This window comes from Bufo gargarizans, chromosome 3 (genome assembly GCF_014858855.1).
Source record: "Bufo gargarizans isolate SCDJY-AF-19 chromosome 3, ASM1485885v1, whole genome shotgun sequence".
NCBI classification, from domain to species: domain Eukaryota; kingdom Metazoa; phylum Chordata; class Amphibia; order Anura; family Bufonidae; genus Bufo; species Bufo gargarizans.
The window spans coordinates 7,329,661-7,355,128 of record NC_058082.1 but is presented as its reverse complement, the minus strand read 5'-3'; the positions used below and the strand labels follow the sequence as shown (position 1 = coordinate 7,355,128).

Here is a 25,468-nt window from a genome sequence, read left to right as displayed (position 1 = left end):
GATTTACTAGGAGGTGTCCATCTTCCTTCCCTAGTTCTTGGGCCTGACTCCCTGTCCCCCCCATCCATCCTATGCTCAGTGTGGAGTTTCCCTCCCACACAGAAGCGTGACATTATAAACCGCCATTTTTTGTTTGTTTGTGTGTAGCCATGGATCCTATTGCTGCCCTGGCAGGTCAGCTGCAAGGGCTATCTTTGGAGGTAGCTGACCTCCGCACGACCGTCTCACAGATGCAGAGACCACAGGCTGCTGGTCCTGGTGGTGGAGACCAGGCCTGTCTTAACCTAAAGTTGCCCTCCCGGACAGATTCTTAGGGAGGCGTGCAAACTGTATTTTAGGCCACGTCCACACTCATCTGGGGATGAGAAACAGCGAGTCGGTGAGGTTATTTCCTTGCTTAAGGGGGATGCGCAGTCATGGGCTTTTTCTCTGCCGACGGGATCGCAGTCGGTAGATTAATTTTTCGAAGCTTTGGGTCTTATCTATGATGATCTGGATCGGCCCTCTCTAGCCGAAACCAAGCTGCGCGGCCTTCGCCAGAGTGATCGTTCCACTGAGATTTATTGCTCCGAGTTTAGGGGTGGGCTACGGATACGGAGTGGAACGATCCTGCCCTCCGTAGCCAGTTTTGTCAAGGGTTATCAGAGGGGCTGAAGGACGCCTTGGCCTTTCATGAAACCCCAGTGTCTCTGGAGGCTGCTATGTCTATACGCATTGATAGATACCTGAGAGAGAGATCTAGGGGCTCCCACTCTCAGGACGTACTATCACATGTTGTATCGTCCTCCTCTGACACTTTGGGTGAAGCTACTCCTGGGTTCATGTCTGGGGACGAACCCATGCAGTTAGGGGGAGCTACTCCTGGGTTCATGTCTGGGGACGAACCCATGCAGTTAGGGGGAGCGACTCCTGGATCTGCTTTTAAGCATACTAGTAATAGGAGGGGAGTCTGTTTTCTCTGTGGACAGAAGGGACATGTTATCAGCTTATGTCCATGCACTCAACAGCAAAAAGACTCTTGGAGTGGTGGGAGGAGAGTCAGAAAATGTGCATTTGTCTTTGACTGGCAGTACCCGATTTCTCCTGAACCTGATTGATGCTCAGGGCGTCCGTTTCTGTTTTTGCTATTGATTCTGCACCTCTATCTCAGATGGTGCATGATATCAGATTAAGAGCAGGTGACTTTCATCAAGAAGTTCTCGTGTCTGGTGTTGGAGGGTCTCACTGCTCCGGGGGTCTTGGGTTTACCGTGGTTAAGCAAGCACAATCCAACCATCGATTGGCAAGCTAGACAGATTCTGGATTGGGGCAATTATTGCATTAACAATTGTCTGAAAACATCTTTTTCTGTTTTTCCCACTAAGACATAACCATCTTTCATATCCAATTTTGCCGACATGTTTTCTGAAAGTGGATGCCAGGATCGGGAGTCCGATTGTCCTATAAACCTTATTCCCGGAGCAAAGTTGCCCAAATCTCGGTTGCATAACCTTTCTAAACCTAAAAGAGCGGCCATGAGAGAGTATATTACCGAGAGTTTGGCTAAAGGACGCATAAGACCTTTCAAGTGGCTGCAGGGTTCTTTTTTGTTAAAAATCGGATTACTGTCTGTGATCCTTACCCTCTCCCTTTGATTCCCGATTTGTTTAACCAGATTATTGGTGCCAAGGCGTTCTCCAAGTTGGGCTTAAGGAGGGCATATAATCTGGTCAGGACCAAGGAAGGGGATGAATGGAAGACGGCTTTTAACACTCCTGAGGGTCACTTTGAGAACATGGTCATGCCTTTTGGGTTGACCAATGCTCCTGGGGTTTTCCAGCATTTTGTGAAGGACATTTTTCATCACCTTGTGGGGAGGTTTGTCATCGTGTATTTGGGTGACATTCTCATTTATTCTCCAGACGTGGAGATACATCCGGATCACGTTAGACAGGTGTTACAGATCCGAAGAGATAATAAATTAGAGAATGGTGTTTTTGCTGTACATGAGGTGCAGTTTTTGGACTACCTGCTGTCATCTACAGGTTTTCGAATGGATCCAGAGAAAGTCTGTGCTGTATTGGACTGGAATTCTGAAGGCTCTTATGTGGTTTTTGGGATTCACCAAATATTACTGAAAATGTATTCCGAACTATTCGACAATAGTAAAACCCTTCACTGACATGACTAAGAAAGGGACGATGTCTCAGTGTGGTCTGATTCGGCGTTGCGAGCCTTTTCTGTGATTAAGGGGTGCTTGTCTTCTGTCCCTATATTGGTGCAGCCTGATGTATCACAACCTTTTATTGTGGAAGTGGACGCGTCCGAGGTGGGGGTAGGAGCAGTTTTATCGCAGGGCCCGTCACCTGGTAAATGGCGTCCATGTGCCTTTTTCTCTAAAAAACTCTCATCCGCAGAGAGAAATTATGATGTGGATAACAGAGATTTACTGGCCATTAAGTTGGCTTTTGAGGAATGGCGTTATTGGTTGGAAGGGGCGATTCATCCGATCACAGATCACAAAAACCTGGCTTACCTGGAGTCATCTGAACGACTGAACCCGAGACAAGCCAGATGGTCTTCACCAGATTCAATTTCACTGTCACCTATCGTCCTGGGGTTAAGAACGTCAAAGCAGATGACTTGTCACGTAGTTTTCCTGGACGTGGTGATTTTGAAAATCCAAGTCCTATACTGTCGGAAGGGGTGGTGACATCCGCTCTCTACCCTGACCTTGAGGTGAAGGTGTTAGAGGCCGAGGGAGACGCACAGGATTCTTCTCCATCTGTGAAACTGTTTGTGCCATCAGAATCGTGTCCCAAGGTGTTTGAGGAACATCACTGTACGGTTCTTACAGGACACCCTGGGAGCAGATCCACTGCCGACCTCATCTCTCGTAGATTCTGGTGGCCGGGGTGGCATAAGTGTGTTAAGGACTATGTGTCAGGTCAGCCTATACTACCTGTGCACGTGGTAAGGTGACACATACTCGGCCTTCTGGATCTCTACTTCCGTTGCCCAGCCCGTCCAGACCATGGACTTTATCACTGATCTACCTAATTCTTCAGGAAAGACAGTTATCCTGGTGGTAGTTGATCGCTTTAGTAACATGTTGCACTTATGCTAAAACACTTGCACAAGTGTTTGTTGACAACATTGTGAAACTCCATGGCATTCCCTCCGACGTGGTCTCAGATCGTGGGCATCGGTTTTTCCAGATTCTGGAGGGCGTTCTGTACTCAACTGGGGGTACAACTGTCCTTTTCTTCGGCTTTTCCTCCTCAGTCAAACGGACAGACAGGACGCATTAATCAGAGTCTAGAGACTTACTTGAGGTGTTTTGTCTCCGAGAACCAGGAGAAGCGGTCTTCGTTTTTGTCTTTGGCAGAGTTTGCCATAAACAATCGTAGACAGGAGTCCACTGATAAGTCGCCGATTTTTGGGGCATATGGGTTTCACCCGCAGTTTGGCACATTCTCTGGTTTTGATACTTCCGTTATCCCTCAGGAGGTAAGTTTTTCGTAATCATTGTCATCTATATGGCGGTAAATTCAAAATAACTTTATGAATATGGACAACATGTGGCTGACCGGAAACATATGAATGGTCTGGACCTGAGAGTGGGTGATTCTGTGTGGCTGTCCACAAGAAACATTAAGTTGAAGGTACCTTCTCGGAAGTTGGGTCCAAGGTTTATTGGTCCATATAAGATCACTGCCATTATTAATCCTGTAGCTTTTCGTCTTGAACTTCCTCAGGCACTGAAAATTCATAATGTGCTTCATAAATGTTTGTTGAAGAGATATGTTGAACCTTTGGAGCCGTCTTTCTTTGCCACCCGCTCTTGTCACTGTGGACGGGAGTTTGGATTTTCAGATCGCCAAGATAATTGAATCTCGAGTTCTTCGTAGATCTCTTCAGTATCTTGTTCACTGCAAGGGTTATGGACCAGAGGAGAGGATGTGGGTACCGGCATCTGACGTGAACATCAGTCGTTTGGTGAAAGCTTTTCACAGGTCTCACCCAGATAAGGTCTGTCCTGGGTGCCCGAGGTCACCCATTGAAGGGGGGTACTATCACGGACATTCCCGCGACAGGTGGCAGGAGATCGGTGAGACTGGCAACACGTGGTTTGATCTGACAGGTTTTCCGTGTGGATTAATCGGCGTCTGTGTTGTTTCTAGTAATGGCCGCACCCCTTGCCTCAGGTGTTGCTAATGTGGTCATTTAACCTTCCTTATTTATTGTTGCTTCTCCCACAATGCTGTGCGGTCTATAGCTTCAGTTTCAGTTGTGGATAGCTGGTGTGTGGATCTCGGTGGAGTTCCTGGTGCTTCCATAGCCACTTTGAAGTTAAGTCTTTCCTTTCCCTTTTTGTATGTTGTTTGGGTTCTGTGTGTTGATTTTCCCTATTGTTTGTATTAGGCCTGAAAGAGACTCCTTTTCGTCCTTCCTTTTGTAGGAACAGGTAGTCTCGTCCCTGCCATTAGTACCAGGGTCTTATAGGGCTAGATAGGACTCTTGGTATTCCTGGGTATGAACTCACCTACCTCTGGGGTCTGTTCATACTGGTAGTCAGTCAGCTTTTTGGTTAGGGCTTTACTAGGAGGTGTCCATCTTCCTTCCCTAGTTCTCAGGCCCGATTCCCTGTTCCCCCCTTCCCTCTGATGCTCGGTGTGGTGTTTCCCTCCCACACAGAAGCACGACAGTCTTATCCCTCCAGTCACATCAAGAGCTGCATTCCCAATTCTTTTGTTATATCTGGAGGGGACAAAAATATCTGACCAAGTGCTTAGAGTTATACAACCAACACCAAACATTACATCCACGGTGCCCCCCATAACAGTGACCTCCACGGTGCCCCCCATAACAGTGACCTCCACGGTGCCCCCCATAACAGTGACCTCCACGGTGCCCCCCATAACAGTGACCTCCACGGTGCCCCCCATAACAGTGACCTCCACAGTGCCCCCCATAACAGTGACCTCCACAGTGCCCCCCATAACAGTGACCTCCACAACAGTGACCTCCACAGTGCCCCCCCATAACAGTGACCTCCACAGTGCCCCCCCATAACAGTGACCTCCACAGTGCCCCCCCATAACAGTGACCTCCACAGTGCCCCCTCATAACAGTGACCTCCACAGTGCCCCCCATAACAGTGACCTCCACAGTGCCCCCCATAACAGTGACCTCCACAGTGCCCCCATAACAGTGCCTCTCCACCACTCATCCCCCTCAGCTGGTCCGGGCCCTCAGAGAGATCCACAGAGCCAAACCCAGGGGCCACATAGGATCACAGATGAGGAAAGAGCAGTGAAAAGCCAGGCAGGGTAATAATCAGCTGAATCCACTGACGGCGCCGTTATAACCAGGCCAGAGTCACATGACCGCGGTCACTTCTGGCCACTATGCATTTAGCGATTTTCCCTGTGCAAGGTGACTTCTTAAAGAGACAGTGCGCGCCAACGCTCCGGGAGATGCCTTGATTGAGTAAGGCTGTCATTAGCTAATAGCTTCTGTAACCCCGGAGTTCCCCCTTCTATTGAGACATTTATCATGGCCGCCAGCGACTGCTGCCAGTACCCAGCTGGCCATGAAATCTACATGGGTATACAATTTCATGTCTACTACTATGTGCTAGTCTTCACTGTAGTTCTAGCATTCTATTCATGAACCCGTAATCTCAGGATGAGCAGCGCTATAGCGCCCGAGGCTGCAGAACATATCACCAATAAAGATGGAGATACCCCCTCAGAGTGACCTCACAGCTCATCTGCACCTCCCCTCCAGTCCAGGCCTTGTCTGCAGAGCTGACACTCTAATGTCAGACCTCAGTGACTGCTCTCACTATCTGATCCTGGAGTCCAGGCCTTGGCCGTAGAGCTGACAATCTAAAATCAGACCTCAGTGACTGCTCTCACTATATGATCCTGGCGTCCAGGCCTTGTCTGCAGAGCTGACACTCTGATATCAGACCTCAGTGACTGCTCTCACTATCTGATCCTGGAGTCCAGGCCTTGTCTGCAGAGCTGACACTCTAATGTCATACCTCAGTGACTGCTCTCACTATCTGATCCTGGTGTCCAGGCCTTGGCCGCAGAGCTGACACTCTGATATCAGACCTCAGTGACTGCTGTCACTATCTGATCCTGGAGTCCAGGCCTTGGCCGCAGAGCTGACACTCTGATATCAGACCTCAGTGACTGCTGTCACTATCTGATCCTGGTGTCCAGGCCTTGTCTGCAGAGCTGACACTCTGATATCAGACCTCAGTGACTGCTCTCACTATCTGATCCTGGTGTCCAGGTCTTGGCCGCAGAGCTGACACTCTAATGTCAGACCTCAGTGACTGCTCTCACTATATGATCCTGGTGTCCAGGCCTTGGCCGCAGAGCTGACACTCTGATATCAGACCTCAGTGACTGCTGTCACTATCTGATCCTGGAGTCCAGGCCTTGTCTGCAGAGCTGACACTCTAATGTCAGACCTCAGTGACTGCTCTCACTATCTGATCCTAGAGTCCAGGCCTTGTCTGCAGAGCTGACACTCTGATATCAGACCTCAGTGACTGCTGTCACTATATGATCCTGGTGTCCAGGCCTTGGCCGCAGAGCTGACACTCTAATGTCAGACCTCAGTGACTGCTCTCACTATATGATCCTGGTGTCCAGGCCTTGTCTGCAGAGCTGACACTCTAATGTCAGACCTCAGTGACTGCTCTCACTATATGATACTGGCGTCCAGGCCTTGGCCGTAGAGCTGACAATCTAAAATCAGACCTCAGTGACTGCTCTCACTATATGATCCTGGTGTCCAGGCCTTGGCCGTAGAGCTGACACTCTGATATCAGACCTCAGTGACTGCTGTCACTATCTGATCCTGGAGTCCAGGCCTTGTCTGCAGAGCTGACACTCTAATGTCATACCTCAGTGACTGCTCTCACTATCTGATCCTGAAGTCCAGGCCTTGTCTGCAGAGCTGACACTCTGATATCAGACCTCAGTGACTGCTGTCACTATCTGATCCTGGTGTCCAGGCCTTGGCCGCAGAGCTGACACTCTAATATCAGACCTCAGTGACTGCTCTCACTATCTGATCCTGGTGTCCAGGCCTTGGCCGCAGAGCTGACACTCTAATATCAGACCTCAGTGGCTGCTCTCACTATATGATCCTGGTGTCCAGGCCTTGTCTGCAGAGCTGACACTCTAATGTCATACCTCAGTGACTGCTCTCACTATATGATCCTGGAGTCCAGGCCTTGGCCGCAGAGCTGACACTCTAGCAGCAGGGCACGTCCGGTGTTTTGCAGCAGCAGGCGACCTCCCCCTGGCCCGCAGAGCTCGCACTTACCCGCTCTCGGTTTCGCTTCCTCTTCTCCGGGGAATTAACATTTTCAATGAAAAGATGGGGGGGGGGGAGCCTCTTTTTCCGGGATGTGATTGGTCATCAGGCTGCAGAGGGCGACATCTGGCGTCAGCAATGTGCAACTGCGCCCGGAGTCCCTGCACTGCCTGAATGCGCCACACGGGGGCGCCCTGTGTACAGTTATCGTCCTCATCTGTGGCCGGAACCTCTCTGAACCTTCTCCTTCAGATCACAATCAATTGATCTACAAAAAAGCCAAGTGATGAAGCAGAAAACACATTACTATGCAGAGAATGTACTTATATAGCGCTGACATATTCATCACCTGCTGCGGACCAGGAGCTGACAATCTAATTCCTGTCAGTGCAGAGGAGGACATACAAACTGCATGCAAATGTTGTTTTGATTTAGATTTGAACCTTGGACCCCAGCACCGGATCAATACTAACCACTGAGCCATCACTAACCACTGAGCCATCACTAACCATTGAGCCACTGCTAACCACTGACCAATCACTAACCACTGAGCCCCGGCTTACCACTGACCCATCACTAACCACTGAGCCCCTGCTTATCACTGACCCATCACTAACCACTGAGCCCCTGCTTACCACTGAGCCATCACTAACCACTGAGACCCTGCTTACCACTGAGCCATCACTAACCACTGAGCCCCTGCTTACCACTGAGCCATCACTAACCACTGACCCTTCACTAACCACTGAGCCATCACTAACCACTGAGTCACTGCTAACCACTGACCCATCACTAACCACTGAGCCACTGCTAACCACTGACCCATCACTAACCACTGAGCCCCTGCTTACCACTGACCCATCACTAACCACTGACCCATCACTAACCACTGAGCCATCACTAACCACTGAGCCACTGCTAACCACTGACCCATCACTAATCACTGAGCCCCTCCTTACCACTGAGCCATCACTAACCACTGGCCCATCACAAACCACTGAGCCATCACTAACCACTGAGCCATCACTAACCACTGAGCCACTGCTAACCACTGACCCATCACTAACCACTGAGCCCCTGCTTATCACTGACCCATCACTAACCACTGAGCCCCTGCTTACCACTGAGCCATCACTAACCACTGAGACCCTGCTTACCACTGAGCCATCACTAACCACTGAGCCCCTGCTTACCACTGAGCCATCACTAACCACTGAGCCCCTGCTTACCACTGAGCCATCACTAACCACTGAGCCACTGCTAACCACTGACCCATCACTAACCACTGAACCCCTGCTTACAACTGACCCATCACTAACAACTGAGCCATCACTAACCACTGAGCCACTGCTAACCACTGACCCATCACTAACCACTGAACCCCTGCTTACCACTGAGCCATCACTAACCACTGAGCCATACTAACCACTGAGCCACTGCTAACCACTGACCAATCACTAACCACTGAGCCCTTGCTTACCACTGGCCCATCACTAACCACTGAGCCCCTGCTTACCACTGAGTCATCACTAACCACTGAGCCCCTGCTTACCACTGAGCCATCCCTAACCACTGACCCATCACTAACCACTGAGCCATCACTAACCACTGAGCCACTGCTAACCACTGACCCATCACTAACCACTGAGCCACTGCTAACCACTGACCCATCACTAACCACTGAGCCCCTGCTTACCACTGACCCATCACTAACCACTGACCCATCACTAACCACTGACCCATCACTAACCACTGAGCCACTGCTAACCACTGACCCATCACTAATCACTGAGCCCCTCCTTACCACTGAGCCATCACTAACCACTGGCCCATCACAAACCACTGAGCCATCACTAACCACTGAGCCATCACTAACCACTGAGCCCCTGCTAACCACTGAGCCACCCTGCTGTGCAAACTGGATAAATGATAAGATAGAAACATAGATATGACCTAGATATATATTAGATAGACCAAGTTTACGGCTCCTGAATCTAACCAAGAGTGTCCTCATTCACTCACAGCAAGCAGACATCTTGAAATATAAAGTCTTTTAGAAAGTTGTAGAATTTTTATTTTATGCAAAAATAAATATTTCCATAAAACATGAAAATCATGTAAACTCTAACCCTAGTGTAGTGTGATACATTGTAGCCGTCAGGGCAGGGGCGCAACTTCCACAGCGGCAGAGCGGGCGGCTGCCATCACCTCCACTCGGTCAGGACTCGACCCTCTAAAGCAGGGATGGGCAAACTGCGGCTCTCCAGCTGTTGTAAAACTACAACTCCCAGTCTGCCTAGAGCTATCCGCCTACAGCAGGGCATGATTGGAGTTGTAGTTTTACAACAGCTGGAGGGCCGCAGGTTGCCCATCACTGCTCTAAAGGAACAACTTTTAGCAAATGAAGCCGTGAAAAAATGACCCAAGGGCCATAGAGAAGGGTTTAGGCAGAAACCCTTGTGTCCTGTGGGGCCCTGGTCTGCCCCTGCTGTGGGGCCCTTCTCTATGTCCGCCTCTACGTCAGGGGAGATACATTGTAACCACCAGGACAGGAGAGGTTTCTGCTGATGATGATTCTGGCTCACAGGGGATTGTCTAGACTGATATTTTGTAGCAAACCCTCAGCTCTGAGAAGTATTAGGTCAGGCAGTAACCTAGAAGATTCCCACTCACTGACAGCAAGCAGTGCCATGATAAGGACTGGAAGCACAGAATATATGCTTAGTAAAGGCCGTCACCCCTGTAATAAGGCGCCGCTTTCTCTCCTGCAGGTGTGAACTTGCGAGCTCCTCCACCGTGGGCGCTCCTGGTACATGGTCGCACTAGAGATGATGAGTGACGGCTCCACCGTCTAGGGCCACGTGCAGACGCTGCGCATTGTGTGCGGTTTTTCTGATCTGCCGCGTGAGATTTCACCCTTACAATGCCAGGCTGAAATGGGCGCCAAAACTGCGTCAAATCCACTGCAAACAGCTCTTTAAAACCGCACAAAAAGACGCCAAAATTGATTTATGTGCATTTATTTGTGTGGTTTGGGTGCAGACTTTTTGTGGATTTTCACACAATTCTGCACTGTGTGCGGCCGCCCTGAGGCCACCTGTAGACGGGCGCGGATAGACAGCAGAACATCCGCACGCAATTCTGAGCAGATTTATGTGTGTCCTTTCTGTTGCAGCTCAGGGGGCGTGGCCTGTCTGCTGCAGCTCAGGGTGCATGTGCTTTCTGCTGCAGCTCAGGGTGCGTGTCCTTTCTGCTGCAGCTCAGGGTGCGTGTCCTTTCTGCTGCAGCTCAGGGTGCGTGTCCTTTCTGCTGCAGCTCAGGGTGTGTGTGCTTTCTGCTGCAGCTCAGGGGGCGTGGCCTGTCTGCTGCAGCTCAGGGAGCGTGACCTTTCTGCTGCAGCTCAGGGGCGTGACCGTTCTGCTGCAGCTCATGGGGCGTGCCCTTTCTTCTGCAGCTCATGGGGCATGTCCTTTCTGCTGCAGCTCAGGGTGCGTGTGCTTTCTGCTGCAGCTCAGGGTGCGTGTGCTTTCTGCTGCACCTCAGGGGGCGTGTCCATTCTGCTGAAGCTCATGGGCGTGTCCTTTCTGCTGCAGCACAGGGGCGTCTACTTTCTTGGGGCATAACCTTTCTGCCGAAGCTCTCTCCCTGTAAGGGCTAATGCACACGTCTGCAAATTGCGGATCCGCAAAACACAGATACCGACTGAGAGCCTGACGCCTTTTTTTTCCCCACTCCTTCAAACACTTATGGATTTACGGATGCAGACGGCACACAGGTGTGCTGTCCGCATCTTTTGAGGTCCCATTGCATCTTATCCCCAAAAAATGCAGATCGGATGCGGACCAAAACCATGGTCGTGTGCATGAGCCCCAACTGTCATAGATGGAAATGAGCATGTGCGACCACTTCAGTAGGTGGACGTGCACATTACATTAAACCTTTGCCTGTCGCCGCACGATTTAATATGTCCTGACAATAGTCTCCTAACCGTCACTTTCCGAATAAAAACATGAGGTTACATTGCGATCTGCCGGCGCCCCGTGCCGTCGTTAGATGGGTGATCCCCGAGACTGGGCAAAGTGGTCGCTGCGCGGTATCAGGGTGTTATAGGGTGTTCCTGTGGCAGGAAGGGGTTAATTCACATTTTTTTCTTAAAAATAAATAAATAAAAAGTAAAAAGGTAAACTAAAAAAAAAATATTAAAAAAAATTATAAAAAGTGAAATAAAGAAAATAAAAAAGTTCTGGCTGTAGTGAGCGGCCGGGCGCACGCGTTCCGCACACGGTTTTTGTTAATAAAAATATATATTTATTGGTTTTGGCGCCGTCTGGAGGACTTTGTGTAAAATAGAGAAATGGACAGATTTTTTTTCCTTTTTGCTTTATTAAAAAATGTTTAAATGTAGAAATGTTTTGTAACAGAGGAAAAATATAGATTTTCTAAATTTTCAGTTTTTCCTTAAATATTTTTGTACATATCACATCCGTCATCTAAAGGCAAAAAGAACGGTCTGCGATGACAAATAACGCCGGCTCCGTGGCGGAGAGCTTGGCGCGTGGACTGCAAAACTGGCGGGTAATGAGGGGGTTAAACACCAGGGGGCGCCGTTCTAATGAAGTAAAGAGAATTTCTTCAAACAGCTGATCAGCGGGGCCCCGGGCCCCCACCGATCTGATACCGATGACCTGTCCTGAGTATAGGTCACTATTAGAGATTCCGTTACCACCGACTATAACGCAATTCTGTTCTGTGCCTTTAGAGACATTCCGTTATTCATTCCGTCATAGTAGAAGTCTATGGGCTGCAAAACGTATCCCCCCCGTTCCCGTTATGCAGGGGAATCCTGTCGTGGCTTTATTCTGGCCTGTTTGCCGTGCTGCCGCCAGGACTCCGGCGCGCCCCCATTATAGTCCATGGGGCCGGAGCGGCAGCCCCGCGGCACGCGTGCACTAGCGGCAGCACGGATCCGGCAGGCAGTTCACTCGAAGGAAAGTAGCCGAAGAGGGCGGATTCATTTTAAAAAATCCTGAATTTCTCGTCTTTTGTGATTTTTACAGCTTTTCATGTCCATCCTGAGCCCAGTGACGTGAAGTGCAAGCTCTGGGGCTCGGCCGCCGCCTGCGCTGGTTGTAGGGTCATTTATTGGGTCGCAGCCGAGTTTTCCTCATGAAATCCAGTTTCTCCTCCGGAGATTATGGAGTAGCAGAGCTCAGCAGGTTGTGCGGTTTTATTTTCTGCAGGAAGAGGAAAGTGCGGAGCAGAGAGCACCGGATGGGCGGCAGCACCTATGGGGGGGGGGGGGGGGCGCACAATCCTGGGGCCAAAGCAGAAGCCGTCAGCACATGGCAACATACAGCTATACATTCTGGAGACTTTTCTGATATAGTCCTATATGAGCAGTGTATAACGTATAGTCCTATATGAGCAGTGTATAACGTATAGTCCTATATGAGCAGTGTATAACGTACAGTCCTATATGAGCAGTGTATAGCGTATAGTCCTATAGGATAAGTATATAACGTATAGTCCTATATGAGCAGTGTATAACGTATAGTCCTATATGAGCAGTGTATAACGTATAGTCCTATATGATCAGTATATAACGTATAGTCCTATATGAGCAGTGTATAACGTATAGTCCTATATGATCAGTATATAACGTATAGTCCTATATGATCAGTATATAACGTATAGTCCTATATGAGCAGTGTATAACGTATAGTCCTATATGAGCAGTGTATAACGTACAGTCCTATATGAGCAGTATATAACGTATAGTCCTATATGAGCAGTGTATAACGTACAGTCCTATATGAGCAGTGTATAACGTATAGTCCTATATGAGCAGTGTATAACGTACAGTCCTATATGAGCAGTGTATAACGTATAGTCCTATGTGATCAGTGTATAACGTACAGTCCTATGTGAGCAGTGTATAACGTATAGTCCTATATGATCAGTGTATAACGTATAGTCCTATATGAGCAGTATATAACGTACAGTCCTATATGAGCAGTGTATAACGTATAGTCCTATATGATCAGTGTATAACGTATAGTCCTATGTGAGCAGTGTATAACGTATAGTCCTATATGAGCAGTGTATAACGTACAGTCCTATATGAGCAGTGTATAACGTATAGTCCTATATGATCAGTGTATAACGTATAGTCCTATGTGAGCAGTGTATAACGTATAGTCCTATATGAGCAGTGTATAGCGTATAGTCCTATATGAGCAGTGTATAGCGTATAGTCCTATATGAGCAGTGTATAACGTATAGTCCTATATGAGCAGTGTATAACGTATAGTCCTATATGATCAGTGTATAACGTACAGTCCTATATGAGCAGTGTATAACGTATAGTCCTATATGATCAGTGTATAACGTATAGTCCTATATGATCAGTATATAACGTACAGTCCTATATGATCAGTGTATAACGTATAGTCCTATATGATCAGTGTATAACGTATAGTCCTATGTGAGCAGTGTATAACGTATAGTCCTATATGAGCAGTGTATAGCGTATAGTCCTATATGAGCAGTGTATAACGTATAGTCCTATATGATCAGTATATAACGTATAATCCTATATGAGCAGTGTATAACGTATAGTCCTATATGAGCAGTGTATAACGTATAGTCCTATATGAGCAGTGTATAGCGTATAGTCCTATATGAGCAGTGTATAACGTATAGTCCTATATGAGCAGTGTATAATGTATAGTCCTATATGAGCAGTGTATAGCGTATAGTCCTATATGATCAGTGTATAACGTATAGTCCTATATGATCAGTGTATAACGTATAGTCCTATGTGAGCAGTGTATAACGTATAGTCCTATATGAGCAGTGTATAGCGTATAGTCCTATATGAGCAGTGTATAGCGTATAGTCCTATATGAGCAGTGTATAACGTATAGTCCTATATGAGCAGTGTATAACGCATAGTCCTATATGAGCAGTGTATAACGTATAGTCCTATATGATCAGTGTATAACGTACAGTCCTATATGAGCAGTGTATAACGTATAGTCCTATATGATCAGTGTATAACGTATAGTCCTATATGATCAGTATATAACGTACAGTCCTATATGATCAGTGTATAACGTATAGTCCTATATGATCAGTGTATAACGTATAGTCCTATGTGAGCAGTGTATAACGTATAGTCCTATATGAGCAGTGTATAGCGTATAGTCCTATATGAGCAGTGTATAGCGTATAGTCCTATATGAGCAGTGTATAACGTATAGTCCTATATGAGCAGTGTATAACGCATAGTCCTATATGAGCAGTGTATAACGTATAGTCCTATATGATCAGTGTATAACGTACAGTCCTATATGAGCAGTGTATAACGTATAGTCCTATATGATCAGTGTATAACGTATAGTCCTATATGATCAGTATATAACGTATAGTCCTATATGAGCAGTGTATAACGTATAGTCCTATATGATCAGTGTATAACGTATAGTCCTATATGAGCAGTGTATAACGTATAGTCCTATATGAGCAGTGTATAACGTATAGTCCTATATGATCAGTGTATAACGTATAGTCCTATATGAGCAGTGTATAACGTATAGTCCTATATGAGCAGTGTATAACGTACAGTCCTATATGAGCAGTGTATAACGTATAGTCCTATATGAGCAGTGTATAACGTATAGTCCTATATGAGCAGTGTATAACGTATAGTCCTATATGATCAGTATATAACGTACAGTCCTATATGATCAGTGTATAACGTATAGTCCTATATGAGCAGTGTATAGCGTATAGTCCTATATGATCAGTGTATAACGTATAGTCCTATATGATCAGTATATAACGTATAGTCCTATATGAGCAGTGTATAACGTATAGTCCTATATGATCAGTATATAACGTATAGTCCTATATGATCAGTATATAACGTATAGTCCTATATGATCAGTATATAACGTATAGTCCTATATAAGTATATAACGTATAGTCCTATATGATCAGTGTATAACGTATAGTCCTATATGATCAGTGTATAACGTATAGTCCTATAGGATAAGTATATAACGTATAGTCCTATATGAGCAGTGTATAACGTATAGTCCTATATGAGCAGTGTATAACGTATAGTCCTATATGAGCAGTGTATAACGTATAGTCCTATATGAGCAGTGTATAACGTATAGTCCTATATGAGCAGTGTATAACGTACAGTCCTATATGAGCAGTGTATAACGTATAGTCCTATATGAGCAGTGTATAACGTATAGTCCTATATGATCAGTGTATAACGTATAGTCCTATATGAGCAGTGTATAACGTATAGTCCTATATGAGCAGTGTATAACGTACAGTCCTATATGAGCAGTGTATAACGTATAGTCCTATATGATCAGTATATAACGTATAGTCCTATATGATCAGTGTAAACTGTATAGTCCTATATGAGCAGTGTATAACGTATAGTCCTATATGATCAGTGTATAACGTATAGTCCTATATGATAAGTATATAACGTATAGTCCTATATGATCAGTATATAACGTATAGTCCTATATGAGCAGTGTATAACGTATAGTCCTATATGATAAGTATATAACGTATAGTCCTATATGATCAGTGTATAACGTATAGTCCTATATGATCAGTGTATAACGTATAGTCCTATATGATCAGTGTATAACGTATAGTCCTATATGATCAGTGTATAACGTATAGTCCTATATGATCAGTGTATAACGTATAGTCCTATATGATCAGTATATAACGTATAGTCCTATATGAGCAGTGTATAACGTATAGTCCTATATGATCAGTATATAACGTATAGTCCTATATGATCAGTATATAACGTATAGTCCTATAGGATAAGTATATAACGTATAGTCCTATATGATCAGTATATAACGTATAGTCCTATATGAGCAGTGTATAACGTATAGTCCTATATGATCAGTGTATAATGTATAGTCCTATATGATCAGTGTATAACGTATAGTCCTATATGATCAGTGTATAACATATAGTCCTATATGAGTATATAACGTACAGTCCTATGTGAGCAGTGTATAACGTATAGTCCTATATGAGCAGTGTATAACGTATAGTCCTATATGAGCAGTGTATAACGTATAGTCCTATATGAGCAGTGTATAACGTATAGTCCTATATGATCAGTGTATAACGTATAGTCCTATATGAGCAGTGTATAACGTATAGTCCTATATGATCAGTGTATAACGTATAGTCCTATATGATCAGTATATAGCGTATAGTCCTATATGAGCAGTGTATAACGTATAGTCCTATATGAGCAGTGTATAACGTATAGTCCTATATGAGCAGTGTATAACGTATTGTCCTATATGAGCAGTGTATAACGTACAGTCCTATATGATCAGTATATAACGTATAGTCCTATATGAGTATATAACGTACAGTCCTATATGAGCAGTGTATAACGTATAGTCCTATATGAGTGTATAATGTATAGTCCTATATGAGCAGTGTATAACGTATAGTCCTATATGAGCAGTGTATAACGTATAGTCCTATATGATCAGTATATAACGTATAGTCCTATATGAGCAGTGTATAACGTACAGTCCTATGTGAGCAGTGTATAACGTATAGTCCTATATGAGCAGTGTATAACGTATAGTCCTATATGAGCAGTGTATAACGTATAGTCCTATATGAGCAGTGTATAACGTACAGTCCTATATGATCAGTGTATAACGTACAGTCCTATGTGAGCAGTGTATAACGTATAGTCCTATATGAGCAGTGTATAACGTACAGTCCTATATGATCAGTGTATAACGTACAGTCCTATGTGAGCAGTGTATAACGTATAGTCCTATATGAGCAGTGTATAACGTATAGTCCTATATGATCAGTGTATAACGTACAGTCCTATGTGAGCAGTGTATAACGTATAGTCCTATATGAGCAGTGTATAACGTATAGTCCTATATGAGCAGTGTATAACGTATAGTCCTATATGAGCAGTGTATAACGTATAGTCCTATATGAGCAGTGTATAACGTACAGTCCTATATGAGCAGTGTATAACGTATAGTCCTATATGAGTGTATAATGTATAGTCCTATATGATCAGTGTATAACATATAGTCCTATATGAGTATATAACGTACAGTCCTATGTGAGCAGTGTATAACGTATAGTCCTATATGAGCAGTGTATAACGTATAGTCCTATATGATCAGTGTATAACGTACAGTCCTATGTGAGCAGTGTATAGCGTATAGTCCTATATGAGCAGTGTATAACGTATAGTCCTATGTGAGCAGTGTATAACGTATAGTCCTATATGAGCAGTGTATAACGTATAGTCCTATATGAGCAGTGTATAACGTATAGTCCTATATGAGCAGTGTATAACGTACAGTCCTATATGAGCAGTGTATAACGTATAGTCCTATATGAGTGTATAATGTATAGTCCTATATGATCAGTGTATAACATATAGTCCTATATGAGTATATAACGTACAGTCCTATGTGAGCAGTGTATAACGTATAGTCCTATATGATCAGTGTATAACGTATAGTCCTATATGAGCAGTGTATAACGTACAGTCCTATGTGAGCAGTGTATAACGTATAGTCCTATATCAGCAGTGTATAACGTATAGTCCTATATGATCAGTGTATAACGTATAGTCCTATATGAGCAGTGTATAACGTATAGTCCTATATGATCAGTATATAACGTATAGTCCTATATGATCAGTATATAACGTATAGTCCTATAGGATAAGTATATAACGTATAGTCCTATATGATCAGTATATAACGTATAGTCCTATATGAGCAGTGTATAACGTATAGTCCTATAGGATAAGTATATAACGTATAGTCCTATATGATCAGTATATAACGTATAGTCCTATATGATCAGTATATAACGTATAGTCCTATAGGATAAGTATATAACGTATAGTCCTATATGATCAGTGTATAACGTATAGTCCTATATGAGCAGTGTATAACGTACAGTCCTATATGAGCAGTGTATAACGTACAGTCCTATATGATCAGTGTATAACGTATAGTCCTATATGATCAGTGTATAACGTATAGTCCTATATGAGCAGTGTATAACGTACAGTCCTATATGAGCAGTGTATAACGTACAGTCCTATATGAGCAGTGTATAACGTACAGTCCTATATGAGCAGTGTATAACGTATAGTCCTATATGAGCAGTGTATAACGTACAGTCCTATATGATCAGTGTATAACGTATAGTCCTATATGATCAGTGTATAACGTACAGTCCTATATGAGCAGTGTATAACGTATAGTCCTATATGATCAGTGTATAACGTACAGTCCTATATGAGTAGTGTATAACGTACAGTCCTATATGAGCAGTGTATAATGTATAGTCCTATATGATCAGTGTATAACGTACAGTCCTATATGAGTAGTGTATAACGTATAGTCCTATATGATCAGTGTATAACGTATAGTCCTATATGAGCAGTGTATAACGTATAGTCCTATATGATCAGTGTATAACGTATAGTCCTATGTGAGCAGTGTATAACGTATAGTCCTATATGATCAGTATATAACGTATAGTCCTATATGAGCAGTGTATAACGTATAGTCCTATATGATCAGTGTATAACGTATAGTTTATTACACCGCCCCCTGTACACGTGTTCATGCAGCGCTCAGCGCCGGGCACTGGCGGTCGTTGTCATGGTAGCACGTACCGTATGTAATGTATTATACCAGAGAGTGAACCCCGTGTCATACATCTCTCCCTTCTCCACTGAAGTTACAGGCCCACAGCCTGAGGCTGCACTACTGAGACACTGATGTCATGGAGCGCTGTGTGAATCCTCGTCAGTTCTGTACATCACACAGTCGCGGTATACCGGCGGACATGGACGTGGACAATAACTCTCATCATAGCTCAGCTCTTCACTCTCGGGGGTCTGCGGCCTGACATTACTGATGCACATTCAGGGCCAGGAGGGGGCGCTCCCCCCCCCCACAGGCCCGTGGCGGACATCAGCCAGTCAGGAGCCCTCTACTCGTTGTCATGGTAACGGTTCTGACCGAGCGTCGGGGTGGAATCCCTCTCCGCCAAAAGGCAGCCTGTATTAACCATTCGTGAGCCGGGACCAGGGCGCGAGGTGACCAGTCATTATGTCCTGAAACGCGCTGGTGCCCACCTGAGGGCATCTAGTAATAATACAGTCCCTGGCACTGGGGTAAGTTGGTATTTCTGGGGCCCCTGACACAGCACTAAGCTCCTCCCCCATTGGCCCAATAAGCCCCACCCTCAGCTCCACAGTACCGCCTGGGTGCTACTTGACATTGGACAGGCCATGAGCCAGCAGAATACAGTATGCAGCTTTGGATGTGACTAGAGTAGAAATAAAGCAAAGGTGTCTGAGAACAAGGAGGAAATAAAACCATCACGTGATTAAATAAGAATACATTTTTAATATTTCTATGGTAAGCAGATGTGTCAGAGGGCACTGCCACCTCCACCCGATGCCTGCCCGTCATGCCGCCGACGCCGTACACTCACAATCACAAAAGAGACGACTGAAACATTAAATCCCTAAAAACAAATGTGGACAGAGCCCGCTTCTGAAGGTTCGTGACAGTGTGACCCCGCACTTGTAGAGTTGTCATGGCGATGAGCATGTGACCAGATCCGAAGCCTCGTCATCCCAGTCACTGACACACATGACACTAGCAGAACCCGGCACCATTGGGTTTGGTATAAAAATCAATTCTTCCCCTTTAAAACCTATTCCCCCTCCCCCACTTGGTCCCTCTTCACCGACTCCACATCCGAAGAGCTGGGGACCTGAGGGGCCCCATCACGGCATAAGAGTCTGGTGGAGGGTCCGCACGGTCAGTTGACGCTGTCCTCGTCGCTGCCCTCCCCCCGGTCGTCCTTGGTCTCTGCCACACAGCTCTCGTCTATGTTCTCCAGCGAGTCGGCGTGCTGGACGGACACCTCCGACAGGCTGATGGTCGGCAGGACGCTCTGCTCGGGGTACAGCCAGGGCTTCTGTTGGGGGTTGTGCTTCTTCTTCCAGTCCGGATACTTCAGGCAAGCCTTATACATCTTCTTCATGGCCTAGAAAAGCGAAGCGAACATGAACCCCCATCATCTAACTCCAATACCACAACAACCCTCCCATCATCTCATACTACTACTACCACCCCACTATCTGACCCCATCACACCAATACCACAACAACCCTCCCATCATCTCATACTACTACCCCACTATCTGACCCCATCACACCAATACCACAACAACCCTCCCATCATCTCATACTACTACCCCACTATCTGACCCCATCACACCAATACCACAACAACCCTCCCATCATCTCATACTACTACCCCACTATCTGACCCCATCACACCAATACCACAACAACCCTCCCATCATCTCATACTACTACCCCACTATCTGACCCCATCACACCAATACCACAACAACCCTCTCATCATCTCATACTACTACCCCACTATCTGACCCCATCACACCAATACCACAACAACCCTCCCATCATCTCATACTACTACCCCACTATCTGACCCCATCATCTAACACCAATACCACAACAACCCTCCCATCATCTCATACTACTACCCCACTATCTGACCCCATCACACCAATACCACAACAACCCTCCCATCATCTCATACTACTACCCCACTATCTGACCCCATCACACCAATACCACAACAACTCTCCCATCATCTCATACTACTACCCCACTATCTGACCCCATCACACCAATACCACAACAACCCTCCCATCATCTCATACTACTACCCCACTATCTGACCCCATCACACCAATACCACAAACTCTCCCATCATCTCATACTACTACCCCACTATCTGACCCCATCACACCAATACCACAACAACCCTCCCATCATCTCATACTACTACCCCACTATCTGATCCCATCACACCAATACCACAACAACCCTACCATCATCTCATTCTACTACACCACTATCTTACCCCATCACACCAATACCACAACAACCCTCCCATCATCTCATACTACTACCCCACTATCTGACCCCATCACACCAATGCCACAACAACTCTCCCATCATCTCATACTACTACCCCACTATCTGACCCCATCACACCAATACCACAACAACCCTCCCATCATCTCATACTACTACTACCCCACTATCTGACCCCATCACACCAATACCACAACAACCCTCCCATCATCTCACACTACTACCCCACTATCTGATCCCATCACACCAATACCACAACAACCCTCCCATCATCTCATACTACTACCCCACTATCTGACCCCATCACACCAATACCACAACAACCCTCCCATCATCTCATACTACTACTACCCCACTATCTGACCCCATCACACCAATACCACAACAACCCTCCCATCATCTCATACTACTACCCCACTATCTGACCCCATCACACCAATACCACAACAACTCTCCCATCATCTCATACTACTACCCCACTATCTGACCCCATCACACCAATACCACAACAACCCTCCCATCATCTCATACTACTTCCCCACTATCTGACCCCATCACACCAATACCACAACAACTCTCCCATCATCTCATACTACTACCCCACTATCTGACCCCATCACACCAATACCACAACAACTCTCCCATCATCTCATACTACTACCCCACTATCTGACCCCATCACACCAATACCACAACAACTCTCCCATCATCTCATACTACTACCCCACTATCTGACCCCATCACACCAATACCACAACAACTCTCCCATCATCTCATACTACTACCCCACTATCTGACCCCATCATCTAACACCAATACCACAACAACCCTCCCATCATCTCATACTACTACCCCACTATCTGACCCCATCACACCAATACCACAACAACTCTCCCATCATCTCATACTACTACCCCACTATCTGACCCCATCACACCAATACCACAACAACTCTCCCATCATCTCATACTACTACCCCACTATCTGACCCCATCACACCAATACCACAACAACTCTCCCATCATCTCTTCCCTTTCTTCTGACCAATCACCAAACCCCAGTCTAAGATACACCCCTTCTCTGCCAACCTACAACCCCCCCTCCCCCCATTATCCCACCATGCCATTCTACCCCATCATACTACTATCACATCTAATATCCCCCTCCCCCATTACGTCACGTGACCACTCTTTACCTTATCACCCACTCCCGATTGCCACCTCAATACCATTCCGCTATCTGACCCTATAATCCTGCCCCATTAACCTCCCCCTGCACCAGACTGCCATACAAGCCTTCCTTCCCATTTACGTTCCATTTTTTCCGTTCCGTATACGGAACCATTCATTTCAATGGGTCCGCAAAAAATACTGCAAATGTGCTCATGCATTCCGTTTCCGTATTTCCATTTTTCTGTTCAAAGATAGAACATGTCCATTTATTGTCCGCATAACGGACAAGGATATTACTGTTCTATCAGGGGCCGGCTGTTCCGTTCCGCTAAATACAGAATGCACATAGACGTCAGTGCACAGTCCTCTGCATCCCTCGCCACCACAGTCCTCTGCATCCCTCGCCACCACAGTCCTCTGCATCCCTCGCCACCACAGTCCTCTGCATCCCTCGCCACCACAGTCCTCTGCATCCCTCGCCACCACAGTCCTCTGCATCCCTCGCCACCACAGTCCTCTGCATCCCTCGCCACCACAGTCCTCTGCATCCCTCGCCACCACAGTCCTCTGCATCCCTCGCCACCACAGTCCTCTCCATCCCTCGCCACCACAGTCCTCTCCATCCCTCTCCACCACAGTCCTCTGCATCCCTCGCCACCACAGTCCTCTGCATCCCTCGCCACCAGTCCTCTGCATCCCTCGCCACCACAGTCCTCTGCATCCCTCGCCACCACAGTCCTCTGCATCCCTCGCCACCACAGTCCTCTGCATCCCTCGCCACCAGTCCTCTGCATCCCTCGCCACCACAGTCCTCTGCATCCCTCGCCACCACAGTCCTCTGCATCCCTCGCCACCACAGTCCTCTGCATCCCTCGCCACCACAGTCCTCTACAGTCTTATCCCCCCGTCAGACCTCAGCATCCTCCCAGCTGTCACTTACTTTTGGTGCCAGGAACTGTGACGACTTGTTCACCACCCACTTCGGCAAAGACCCTGGAGAAGAAGAGAGCAGAGATAAGGATGCATCTCATCATACAGGAGCCGCAGAGGACTACGGTCCTGGACTCCTGGCCCTGTGGACGCATGGAGGTCTGGAGCCCCCGGACATACATTTCCATGAGCATATTACTACTCCCAGCATCCCCTGGTGCAGAAGATGTACATCACTCACCTCTGGGGTCCACCTGGGCCAGGTAAATGAGGGTACAGTTGCTGGGGCCCCCTCCCTGGATGAGGTAGCCTGTCTGGATGGACACTGCTCTCACCAGGTCCTTTTTCGGGGGGTATTTCTGTAACAGAAGAGAAGTTGTAAAATCTTTAGCGTTAGCATCTTACCGATTCATTTAAAGTGGCTCCCCACCTTTAACCACATTCAAATAGAAACCCCTGAAACCCCTGTTATCCTCCAGTCACATCCAGAGCTGCATCCAGAGCTGCATCGGCTTCCTGTTAGCTCTCAGGTGAATGGCATATCACTGATGCCCCCTACTGTTGCAGTGTCTGTACGGAGCATGCCCTGTTGTGGTGCATAGACAATACCACGTACACAAACAGCCTCCTATTCACTTTAATTGACAAACGACCACCATGACCACACGGTAGCGTTTTTTAGAAGCGCACACCCTTCTGGACCTGCACCGCGCACACCCTTCTGGGCCTGCACCGCGCACACCCTTCCGGGCCTGCACCGCGCACACCCTTCCGGGCCTGCACCGCGCACACCCTTCCGGGCCTGCACCTCGCATACCCTTCCGGGCCTGCACCGCGCACACCCTTCCGGGCCTGCACCACCAAATTAGAAATCTGCCACCAAAAAATGACCCATTTTCAGCTACTGATTTTTTCTGCTGCGGATTTTGCAGTGTAAACAGAGCCTAATTGTGACTGCAGCTCTAGATGTGACTGGAGTAGAATAGAAGGTGAAATTTACACGACCATATCTGTTTTTGCAGATGCGGTTACTGGCTGTGTGCGCTTGGCATTTAGGAGATCAGAACATCCGGCTCTTGATAGAAATGCCTATTACTATCCACAAAACAGACAATAGGACATGTTTGATTTTTTTCGTGGGGCCGCGGAACGGACCTACGGATGCATTGAAATGAATGGGTCCTCATTCAATCTGCAAAAAATGTGGATCGGATGCAGACTGAGAATACAGTCGTGTGAATGGGGCTTTAGGAGGAATACAAGATCAGAACCGGATTTACACAGCGACTTCACATTGTATGTAGATTGTGACGCTACATCTACATGATGCACGTGGAGAGCGGCGCAGACGTGAGGCCTACACTGCCTTCTCCATGGTCCTGATTAGAGAAGAGCGAATTTCAGGTTAGGAAATTCGTTCATGCTTTGTTTACTGGTAAAAGGTGAAATGCGTTATGGATTCCGTTACCACAGACCATAACGCAATTCTATGACGGAATGCCGTCATAATAGAAGTCTTTGGGCTGCAAAACTGATCCGTCCCATTTCCGTTATGCAGGAGAGGACGGGATCAGGGCGAGGACTCGGGATCAGGGCGAGGACTCGGGATCAGGGCGAGGACTCGGGATCAGGGCGAGGACTCCCCAGCATAATGAAAAAGGGACGGTTCCGTTTTGCAGCCCATAGATTTCTATTATGACGGAATAAATAACGAAGTACCTCTAAAGCCATTCCGTCATATAATTGCCTTATGTTCCGTGGTAACGAAATCCATAACGTAATTCTGCTTTTACCACCAAACGAATTTCAAAATATGAAATTTGCTCATCTCTAGTCCTGATGTCACTGGGAATCTCAGCACTAAGTACTGGAGTCCTTAAAGTGGGGCGAAAATGTACGGCTCTGTCCTGCCCTAGTAAATGTCATGTATATGTACAACTATAGCGCCATACAGTGTCCACAATGTACACACAGATCCCATGCAGTGGAC

The 25,468-nt window shown here is 46.4% G+C and overlaps 1 protein-coding gene across 1 annotated transcript in view; it reads right to left on the bottom strand.

Moving 5' to 3' along the window:
* Window positions 1-19,785: 19,785 nt before the first annotated feature.
* STARD10 (StAR related lipid transfer domain containing 10) overlaps window positions 19,786-25,468 on the bottom strand; it is a 35,805-nt gene continuing 30,122 nt past the window's right edge. Inside the window, exons 4-6 of the mRNA XM_044286131.1 lie at window positions 23,720-23,837; window positions 23,489-23,541; window positions 19,786-20,454 (exon numbers count right to left, since the gene is read on the bottom strand). Coding sequence (XP_044142066.1) covers window positions 20,227-20,454; window positions 23,489-23,541; window positions 23,720-23,837 — 399 coding nt within the window. The 3' untranslated portion in view covers window positions 19,786-20,226. The remainder of the gene's footprint in view (window positions 20,455-23,488; window positions 23,542-23,719; window positions 23,838-25,468) is intronic.